General features: G+C 47.1%; 1 protein-coding gene across 1 annotated transcript; it reads left to right on the top strand.

Moving 5' to 3' along the window:
* Positions 1–10,219, top strand: LOC308135031 (uncharacterized protein). The gene is made up of 4 exons (XM_080502905.1): positions 1–473; positions 1,626–1,942; positions 3,972–4,041; positions 6,460–10,219. The coding sequence occupies exons 1-4, from the start codon at positions 110–112 to the stop codon at positions 8,067–8,069; spliced, it is 2,361 nt and encodes a 786-aa protein (XP_080359031.1). The 5' UTR covers positions 1–109; the 3' UTR covers positions 8,070–10,219.
* The last annotated feature ends 1,166 nt before the right edge of the window (positions 10,220–11,385 follow it).

Below are 11,385 nucleotides of genomic sequence, written 5' to 3'. Positions count from 1 at the left end.
GTTGACGTTTTCTGCGTCAAAACTGACTCAAATTTAAGCGGAAACTTTTACCCGGACATGCGCCCGGGAGCGCCGGACACCGCGGGCTGAGCTCTGGACCTCGACGGACATGGAGGCGAAGTTCGGCGGCGAGGTGACGTCGATGGTGGAAGTGGCCATCCGGGCGGCGGTGACGACCGCCTGCGGGACGGAGGCGGCGCGGGGGGACTCCCGGCTGGGGGAGCTCCGGGAGATCCAGCGGTGTCTGGTGATGCAGATCCTCAAGTCGTTCGCGGAGGTCTCGTCGGAGTTGCTGGAGGAGAACGAGGCCCTGCGGGCCCGGGTGGAGCAGCTGGAGGACCTGCTGCAGAGGAAAGCCGGCCAGCTGCAGCAGGAGCTGGAGGCCAGGGTGGGACAGCTGGGCAGAGACATGGAGCAGCTGGAGAAGGAGCTCAAGACCATCAGCAAGGCCGGAGGACAGGAGGAGGGTGCAGGTGAGGACACCCAACAAACTCCCCCGAGAGATCGGCCTGAATGCCAGCGATGCATTATGCGCCATGCGTCATAAAGCCACCATTCCCTAAACTGGACGTTAAAAGAAACAAAGTTCATTAAAAAAAAGGAGAGCTTTTGAACCAAATCATGGAACACTATTTCTGTCACATGACTCGGGTTGCAAGATTTAAAGAAATAATAAATGCCAGCACATTATTTATCAGATTGTGTAGTCATTGTTATTGTTGTAAGTTGATCGTGGGATATAAAGGGGCAGATTACACAAGTTAATTGTTCCTTCTGCTCCCTTCAATTCAGAACTTTAGGGAAGTTTTGTTTTGTAATAAAACAGTCAATGACTAAAATTAACTGAAACTAACAAGTGAGTGGGGGAAAAAGTAGACTGCAGTTTTGAGTGGTTTAAAACGGGGATAGTGAAAATTGTCAAAATACATCTGAAGCAACTCAAGTTTATTTTTGTTTGTTTTTTAAATCATGGCTGAGATGAATTGCACCGTGGAGGGCAGACGTCTACACCCATATAGGAGTGAAGCCTCACAGTTCAGACAGGAGGGGTGACCCACACTCGTTACACCTCGAATTAAATGTAATCAAACACATAAGCAAAGCTGGAACGTCTTTGGTTTTCCCCTAATTTGTCTGTTTTAATTTTAGTTTTAATACTCACGGGTAAGCTTGAAAACAACTCTTGTATTTGCTTGTGCTGCCATATGTTTGAAGGGTGAGGGGCGTTATAGCGGTTAGAAAATTGTACATCTGCTTGTCATATTTACATACATTTACCCAAAAAAACTTAGATTAATCCGAGATGAATTTTTCCTTATATATCTGTGCCTCTTTGCGATTTATAAAAAAAAAAAAGAAGTTATTTTGTCAAAATTGCATGGCGTTAACACCGTGAAGAACAAAATATCCAATGTATAGAGATCATGCAAGACATTAAACTAACTCAGTCCCACAGTGGAAATCCACACGTTAACGTCCCTCTGTGGAACCAACAAGAAGCCATAAACGCACATTACCTCAAATTTGTCCGACAGATTTCTTTCTGTTGATCGCTTCACCTTAAATTGTAGGACAAAAATTCCCGTCTAAAGAGAAATGATTTAGTCTCTTTCCTTGGTCTCCAGAAGAACCGGGGCTCTCAGCCTCCACCAGCCCCGCTCCTCCTGCCGTGCCGGCCTCCACCCTGACCGCACCTCCGGGCTGTGCAGAGAGCTCCACCCTGGAACCGGCGTTGGGCGGAGCCGGCGCCGCTCCCGCTCCCGCCCTGCTCCTGGTGGACGCGGGTCAGGCGACGGCCGAGCCTTCGTCCATCGTGTCCGAAGAAGTAGAAACGACGCGGCTCCTCCTCCTGCCGCCAGCGCCCTCGCCGGAGCCGGAGCCTCACGGCGCCCTGAGTCCCGCTTCCAGCTCCGTCAGCGGCCCGGATGCGGCGCAGGAAAAGGTTTGCGCAGACACACTCACATCTGTCTTCAAAACCGTCGGCGGTGATTTTGAAAAGAAAGGAGATCCTGGTGAATGTCGTCTGAATTCACAAGTTCCACTGCGTCTCGGAGGTGATTTTCGTTTGGTTTAATTAGTGTGAATTCATGGCATTCACACTCTTGAGATTCAAATCTTTAGTTTTATTATTCTGTACGTTTTTCGAATCGCTTCTTCTCTGGCAATCTTCGCCCGTTCGTCACCATTCAAATATCAAGTCGTGCAGCTCTTTCGGCACTCTCCGGCCATGTTCCAGCTTTCTCAAACCTCGTCAACTTTTTACAATATTTCAACTTTTCCACATTAAATTTTACATGGAAGTGAATGGAGAGGAAAATGTAAACTCCTTCAACTTTGAACCCCGACAGCTCGGTCAAACTTCCAGCTAGAAACGTGCTGAGAGTCACAAAACGTCGCCGCTCTTTTCGTCTTTTCACAACATCCGTCGCCTTTTTTCTGACTGTCACCAATTTTGAACTGTCAGCCTTCAAATGTCATCAAGTTTTCCCTCCTTTTCTCCGTTTTTCATGGGTGTGTATTGCAGAGACTTTGGTTAGAGTGCGAGAAGCTGCCGTTTTACACAAAACAAAACGTCTTTAACTCGTCGCCACGGCCACATTCCGTCGTCTTTCTCAACATATTATACATCAAAATGTAGCTACAGACCTTGTGCTTCTCACGAGGTGACACGTTTGTCTCAGAGAGACACGGTTCTCCCTCCAGGGGGCTTAATTGACAGGGAGCGCGGGATTTTCTCTAACCCGTTCCTATGTGTTTTGGGGAGACGTTTTCTCCCCAAATCCCCAAAGTTCAGCCATTTGTTTCAAGTCCTCCCGCGGAGACGGAACCTCGGGAGGACACGGAAACCACACCGTGCGTCCTTCAACTTCTCCCGACGCCGACGGTGAAGGAATCTTTCACCCAAGTGTCACGGTTCTCCAACTATAAGCAGTTGAAGGCAGGCGGCAGAAAGCATTCCAGTTTGCCAGCAGCATTCACACTATCATGCATTTGCCCTGGGAAATGCAGATCATCTAGTGTTAAAACTGCGTGTATGGTTGAGGGCAATAACGAATCCCCTCTTGGCAGACACAAGTGGTTTCCTTTCAAAGGGTTTATTTGACTTCGTTGTTCTCCAAATCCACCTTCAAACCTTGTCGGCTGATAAAAAGGGGGAATTGTCTTGAACGTCCGAGTCCAGAGCTAGAACTAAAAAAAAAAAAAAAGGAGAGGTACACATGTACCACTTGTTTGTGTCAGCTCTCCAGCGTCAAGGTACTTCCATTTACACAAGGCCCCTGGTTGCCATACATTACTTCCTACTTTTTATTTATTGATTTATTTGTTCCTGTTATTTCATGCCATTTCACCATATATATATATAATTTGCCATCCATACATGAACAAAAGGGAACAGAGAGAAGATTAATCTTGTGTTATCTGTTCCTAACAGCACTTTACAACAAAATCAAATCAAATCAATTCCCCATCGTTCACAAAACATAACAAAAACAGCCTCCTTTTTCTTACAGTTCAACAGTTACAGTCAATTTTTTATTTTATTTTTTATTTTTTTCCAATTCTTTTCATAGTCTCTCAGAATTTTCTCTTTGTACATTTTCTTAAATTTGTAAACATTTGAACAACATTTAGATTCCACACTTAAAGAGTTCCACAGTTTTACTCCATAAAAAGATGGACGTTTCTGTTTCAACGATGTCGGTGCAAACATTGTTCTGAAAATGATGTTTTCTCCTCCGGCAAACGGACACACTTCAAAATAAAAGCATCAAACCCGATACATGCGATACTGCACAGAACAACTCTCAGGTTTTTAGTAGCACGTATTTTGAAAACCAAGCAAAGCGGCTGCCAACGCGACCATTTCACTGTCAATATCAACAGTCTTCATGGAGTGAACCGGATTTGTTGTCGTTTGAAAGCAGATTTTTTTTTGAGCTCATTACAAGATGTTTCTTTGTGTGTCACAGAAATCTGTCGGGGAGGAACCCACCGGCAGGCCGAGGAGGACGAGGAGAACTGCTGTCAAACCTGAGACAGGTACAGTGTTACTGTGAGATGCTATGTGTCCCCCCCCCCCCCCCCCCCAAAAAAAACCCCAAAATCCTATCGACGATTAATTAGTTTCATACTCTTGAGATTCTAGTTCTGTACGTTTTTCGAATCGCTTCTTCTCTGGCAATCTTCGCCCGCTCGTCACCATTCAAATATCAAGTCGTGCAGCTCTTTCGGCACTCTCCGGCCATGTTCCAGCTTTCTCAAACCTCGTCAACTTTTTACAATATTTTAACTTTTCCACATTAAATTTTACATGGAAGTGAATGGAGAGGAAAATGTAAACTCCTTCAACTTTGAACCCCGACAGCTCGGTCAAACTTTCAGCTAGAAACGTGCTGAGAGTCACAAAACGTCGCCGCTCTTGTCGTCTTTTATTCACACTATCATGCATTTGCCGTGGGAAATGCAGATCATCTAGTTCCTGTTGTTTTTATTGTACTTGATGAGAATGAGACTAAGTAAGTCGACCCCTGAGGGAGAAAAGAACTTTACAACCTGGTTCACGTCTATTTAAGGATTAATTGAGTTCAAATGTGTATTTGTATTTGCTTTGAAGTACAGCTACCGTTCCTGGAGTCAATCCAGCATGCTGCTCACTAAACACACGCACTAAAAAGTACAAAGGACCTACCGTATTTTCCTCCCTATAAGGCACCTAAATACCTCAAATTTTCTCAAAAGCTGCCAGTGCGCCTTATAACCCGGTGCGCCTTATATATGGAAGAATTGCTCTACTCGAGACTATTTGACAGCTGAACAACCAGAAGCTTTTATTTTGACAACTCTAACTTCGCAACCGGATGTTCAGAGCGGACGACACTCCACACAACACCTTCATCACTCATGGTTGCACACCAACATTCTAACAAACCAAAATAAACTAGATGAAATAATTACTCCCTAAACTGGGGAACAAAAACACATAAACACAATCAACACAACACCAAGCCCAACAACAACCCACAATAACCTCCAACAACACAAAACAGGAATTTGTCGCTGCAAGGCATGATGGGACATCATGCCTTGCAGCGACAAATTCATCCTGAGCTCCTCAGTGCAGCCGATAGAAACTCCCATAATTCATTGCAGCTGTTTGTGGTGTTTTAAATGCAATTATTGGGGGTTATATTTGGTTTGTGGTGTCGGTAATAATTGTGTTGTGTTGTGTTTTTGTTGCTTAGTTCATGTAGTTTAGTTTATTACCGGTAGTTGTAAGTTGTCAACCAGCAGTGAAGAAGGTTTTGTGTGTAGTGTCCTCCTGGCATAGGCTGCAGGTAGGACTATCAAAATAAAGTGTGTGCACCTCTCTGGGTGTTAGAATCAGTGGAAAATGTAACCTAATGGCTTTGAGCTATAAAGGTTGTTGACCACTGGTCTATTCCATGTGCCTTATAATGCGGTGCGCCTTATATATGAACAAAGTTGTAAATTATGTCAATAGATGTAGGTGCGCCTTATAGTGAGGAAAATACGGTAGTATATGGTGATATTGAATACTAAAGATGGGTGGATGAGAGATGAGCTCAAGCCTTGTGGTTATTATCCCCCGCCGTGGCTGATAGGCCCCGAAGGGGGACCTTGAAACAGTCTCCGTTCGAACGTTTCTACCTATATCTCAGCAACCCCTGGGCCCACAGTGACCAAACTTCACATGTGGATACATCTCAGAGGGGGAAGGGATACTATGGTGACCTTGACTTAATTTGCATATTAAGTAGGTCACAGGGTCACGAAGTGCTTAAAAACACATTTTGGGCTCTGGAGGCCTAGGTTTTTGAGCGAGGGCTCTGAAATTTGATACACACATGATACACACTCCAGGGATAACCTCCAGTACACCAAGTGACCTGACCTTGACCTTGAAGATTGGTAGGGTCTGAAGTTTGCTCGTCATGGTTGCACAATACATGTATTTCCATATAAACATTTCTCCTCATTTCTCAGCAGTTCCTGGGCCCACAGTCACCAAACTTCACACATGGACACTCCACCTGGGGAGAAGGGGCACCATGGTGACCATGACCTCATTTGCATATCAGGTCACACGGTCACTAAGTGCATAAAAACACCTTTTGGGCTCTGGAGACGTATTTTGACATAGCTTATGAAGAAGACCTTTCAGATTCTACATAATTATCTACTAGGACCCATGGAACACCCTCTAGTGTACCAAGTGTGCTGCCTTAGAGCTGGCTTTGTGAGAAAATATAAAGCCCTCCGGCGGGGGATTAGCCGAGCAACGGCCTTCTTATTGTTATAATAAAAGGAATGGCAGCATTCCCACCCGTCGGAAGTTGTAAGACAAAATGAGGGAATGTATTAGATTCGAACTTGCGTTTAGAATAAATTGTGAGAAATGAATGCAATCTGTATTTGTCCCTCTTCTCCTCCCGCCAGAGTCTCCTGACCTCCGCCCTGACGAGAACAAGGTGGGTCCCGGCGGAGTCGCGGGGCGGAAGCTGAGGAACACGCAGTCTCAGGCGGCGAAGCGTTTCTTCTGCGACCACTGCGACCTGGGGTTCCACTGGAAAACCGACCTGAAGAAGCACGTGGCGGCCCACAAGAAGCAGTTCCCCTGCCCGCAGTGCAGCCGGAGCTTCCCGGAGAGGGCGTCGCTGGAGAGCCACCTCCAGCGTCACGGTGCCACCAAGCCGCCGCTGCCCTTCCCGTGTCCGCAGTGCAAGCGCTCGTACAGGAAGGAGTCGTCGCTGCACAACCACCTGAAGCGGCACCAGCAGCTCAAGCCGCCCAAGCCGTTCTCCTGCGACCAGTGCGGCAAGACCTTCCGGCTGAAGCAGCCGCTGGAGAACCACCTGCTGCGCCACGAGAAGTGGAAGCAGATGCTGAAGTGTCCGGCGTGCGAGAAGACGTGCAAGACGGCGGTGCAGCTGCGCTGCCACATGGCGGTGCACTCGGAGGAGCGGCCCTTCAGCTGCGGCACCTGCGGGAAGGAGTTCAAGAGCAAGGACACGCTGCGCTTCCACCAGATGGTGCACACCAGCGCCCGCAAGTACCAGTGCCCGCTGTGTGACGAGGCCTTCAAGTACGCCCACTCGCTGACGGTGCACAAGAGGAAGCACACGGGCGACAGTCCGTTCGTCTGCGCCGTGTGCGGCCGCTCGTACCGCACCGGCACGGCGCTGAAGAGGCACAACCTGGTGCACACGGGGGAGAAGCCCTTCACCTGCCACGTCTGCGGCGCCCGCTTCAGCCTGAACAACAACCTGAAGCGCCACCTCCGCATCCACACCGGCGAGAAGCCGTTCGGCTGCCAGGAGTGCGGCAAGAGCTTCTCCGACAACAACAAGCTCAAGTCGCACATGCTGCTCCACGGCGCCCGCAAGCCCTTCATGTGCGACCTGTGCGGGAAGACCTTCCTGTTCAACTGCCGGCTGCTCATCCACCAGAAGTACGTGCACGCCAACCAGGGCGAGGCGGCGGACGGCGAGGCGAACCCGGGCCAGGCCCGGCGCCGCCACAACAGCAAGTCCCCGGCGAAGCCCTTCAGCTGCAAGGTGTGCCTGCGGGGCTTCAGCGCGGCCAACTCGCTCAAGCTGCACGAGCGGGGCCACAGCGAGCACAAGGAGTTCAACTGCTCCGTGTGCGGCAAGGCCTTCCACAACAAGTACTCCTTCAGCTACCACCAGCGCAGCCACACGGGCGAGAAGCCGTTCGTCTGCGACGTGTGCGGGAAGCGCTTCTTCCAGGCGGCCAGCCTCAAGCAGCACGAGCGCATCCACACCGGCGAGAAGCCGTACAAGTGCGGCCAGTGCGGCAAGGCGTTCCGGACAGACGGCAACTTCTACCGGCACGTGCGCATCCACACGGGCGAGAAGCCCTTTGAGTGTTTCTACTGCCACCGGAAGTTCCACCAGTCCAACCAGCTCAAGTCCCACCTGCAGGTGCACACCGGGGAGAAGCTGTACTCCTGCCAGCAGTGTGGCCACGGCTTCTCCGACTCACGGCAGCTCAAGAAGCACGCCTGCGACGGGCTGCTGGCGACGTGATGCCTCGTCCCGCCACCGGGGGGCGACCTTGGGTAAAAAGAAAGGCGTTGGGAGTGCCTTTTCAAATTCACGAGCAAGAATATTTTGATTATCACTTCCAGGGTCCGTGTTGACTGGAGCGGGCCTGTGAAACTGTCCATTGCTTTGATTTGAAAGCTTTAACGTTTGTATTTCGATGCCCGGGACTGTGTGAGTGTGTGTCCTCACATTCAACACCAATAAATATGAAACAACATAGCTTGTTATAGTTTCAGGCCGGAAAAGTGATGTTTTCTACGTAAAGGCCCGAATAACTAATTTTGCATTTCTCTCAATAGCTCAGGAACAAGGATTAACAGTTATTGATCACTGGTGTCTAGGTTAGGATTGATTGTCCATAACATTTATAATTGTTCTTTTTTTAACAACTTAATCCCTAAACAACAATTATAGTCTGTGCAGCAGGAAAGAATTCATTTCAGTTTTTGGTTTGCAGGAGTCGTAGTCAAGATGTGGGATATACAAACTGAAAAGGTTTTCGATGCTTTACAGCCACTGGTCAAAGCCTTTTTTTTGTGAAAGGATCAATGGTTCTCAGTGGGAAAGGAAGTGAGTGGGACGCAGTCTGCGAGGACACCTGAAGGACGTGGTCACTGTTTCAGTAGAAACAATGCAGAATGTCCTGATCACGGCAGTTGATGAACTTGCAAAGCCTTTGTCAAAGGTCATGGCGAAGTCAGATTATGAATGTGTCCAGGCCACCATTGATGAGGAGACCCAACTGACTGCGGAGGAGATCTACGAGGCAATGGACCCAGTCGGAGGTTCCTCAAGTAACCCGGAGTGTAGAATGGGCCGACGGGTTAATGTGGGGAGGGAGATCAAGACGTTCTTCACTCAACAGTTTGCCAAAGTGGCCATACATCGGGCTGTGGCAGAACTGCAGCACAAATATCAGGTTTCCTCCAACAGCAGCCAGGAGACACAAAGACTGACTCATCGTATTGACAAGCTGGTGCAGATAGAAGAAGGAGATGACAAAGAAGTCAGTGCGTTCAGGAGGCTGAGGAACAACACCACAGGCAAAAATCTACGATTTGTTGCCGGCCTGAGGAAGTTATTCTTGGATACTCTGAAGATTGAAAAGAGCGGCAGAGTGAGAGCATCTGGCACGCATGTACCACCTGAACTCCAACCGGCAGAACAACCAGCACAACGAGCAGAAGTAAACAAAGTTTGTCTCGTCTTGATGGTCCACGCTTTGGTGCCCAAGTTGTTCAAGAAAGCTGGTTTGAACCTGCTTCACTGCAGAACAAGGCAGCAGATTGTCATCGCCTGGCTTCTAGAAGAAGTCCTGAAGGAGGTGGAGCACCTGGATCTGGGTTTATCCATCAAGTCAGTCCCTAAACATGTCAAGGACATCATCAAGGAGCTTTGCCTCAAGTTTGGTGGCATGGAGGGCGTCCTTGGAGCTCTGACAGCTCAGAAGACCTCTGTCGTACAAGACATTGTGTCCTGCTTAAAATCACCCAGAAAGAAGAAAAACATCTTCAGCAGGTGCTTTGCGGCACTGTGGAGACGCAACTGAAGACCCCGTAGATGAAGAAGATTTTCGGGAGGTGGATGCTGATCTCTCACACCTGCGATGCTCCGTGCTTCACATGAGTAAATACAGACTTCCACTCATGAAGAGCATTTGAAATAGTAATAGTGCCACCTGTTGGTTATAGGAAGTTTAAGGCCCTATACTTTCACGTACTCTGACCCCAAACTTGGCGATATATATTCCCCAAAATATATAGCGATATGAATCGGGCCAAAACAATAGATTTCAACCAATTATTGAACTAGTTGTCAACTAATTTAGTCATCGATTAGTTGGTTGATATGTTTTTTTCTTTCTCTGTGAGCGGCCCTCCTTTTTTCCCCCCCAGAGTTTCACAAGCACAGCAGGAGAAGTAGCAGACGGCCAATAGTTGACCTTGTTTTCTATGTCATGTGCGTCACAGCAGTCAATGGTCCGAGAAAAACGGGAGAAAAGAGATTCATCGGGAAAGACAACGTCACGAAATAAGTCATCCAAAGCGTGGGGACACTTAATCAACACGCTAAATCCACGAAGAGACGTGTGACCTGCAAACTGAGACGGCAGTTTATATCTGTCCAATTACTGCTCATTAATTCAACTTATTGTGTTAGTTTTGGGCTGTTTTACTGAAATTATTTAAATAAAATGCTGTAAAATGCACAATTCTCTTCAGTTTTTATTCTTCACGAAAATATGTTCTTAATAACCTAGGTTGGTAAACATTATATACTGTTACTCATTAAAAAAAAATGTAATGGACAGAATTGCAAAATACCCATGCTTTGCATCAGGTGTCTGTAATTTCACATCAGCCTCATCATCTCTGATCATAGTTAATAAAGCTGCAGGGATTAGTCCAAATCTGCCAATTTCTTTTTTTGTACTTCTGGTTCACATGTGAGGAAGTTGGGTTTTTTTTCCAACCCAAAGTTCATCATTAAATGAGCCACTCAGGATTTTTCATGCTTTTGCTTTTCTATTAGCAGCTTGGTCTTTACGTCATGCTGTAGATTATTATCAAGCGGAGAGGTTTTAAGTCATTTCCCCATGTTGGTCATTTTGTGAACCTAACATTTGATCTAATTCTAATCAGTATAAAATAAGCGAAACTAAACTTGTGCGTTCTCTAAACCTAAAATCCAAAATATAGCATGAAAGAAAGCAAACACACACACCAGGTGCTTGACAACTACAAATTGTGGTTGTCAATCACCCAAAAAATAATCAAAATTTTGCAGGAATATTGATATTCTTTTTCAAAATATACACTTTGTACCACAAAGAAAATGTTATGTAAATTTGAAGGTCAATCATTATTTTACCAGTCCGGCCTAGTCGGGATAAAATTAATTTGCATGTGGTAAATGAATAAAAATTAATTTAGCACCCCCAATACAAAGCTCAAGATTGAATTCATAAATCTGATGGTATACTGTACCGTTGAGTTGTAAAAAAAAAAATCTTTCTGTTTAACTTCCATGACTCTTATTTTGACAAAGTATAAACTGGTCATCGTTTGTACTTCCGGTAATATGGCGGCGGCGAATGTTCAGTTTTACCCCCTTTTGTAAGCTGTGAGTTTGAACGAGAGAAGAAATGTCGGAAGATTCGGCGTTTTACTGCGAAACAAAGTCCATCGCGGAGACGCTGGTTCGGGCCGCCGTGGATGTTGTCGGATACCGGAGAGAAGAAAGTAGGACGGAGGAACGTGAGGTGGGTGAACGGTTGACGCTCGTGGTGTTTAGCGGA

Source organism: Blennius ocellaris (assembly GCF_963422515.1).
Source record: "Blennius ocellaris genome assembly, chromosome: 2".
Lineage (NCBI taxonomy): Eukaryota > Metazoa > Chordata > Actinopteri > Blenniiformes > Blenniidae > Blennius > Blennius ocellaris.
Note: the sequence above shows the minus strand (reverse complement) of the source record. Positions and strands in the feature narration are given on the sequence as shown.

Bases quoted from the DNA above. Each gene is read 5' to 3' on its own strand.
- LOC308135031 (XM_080502905.1), top strand. From the start codon at position 110: ATGGAGGCGAAGTTCGGCGGCGAGGTGACGTCGATGGTGGAAGTGGCC. The intron at 474-1,625 runs GTGAGGACACCC...CTTGGTCTCCAG, and splicing joins AGGACAGGAGGAGGGTGCAG to AAGAACCGGGGCTCTCAGCC. The intron at 1,943-3,971 runs GTTTGCGCAGAC...TGTGTGTCACAG, and splicing joins CGGATGCGGCGCAGGAAAAG to AAATCTGTCGGGGAGGAACC.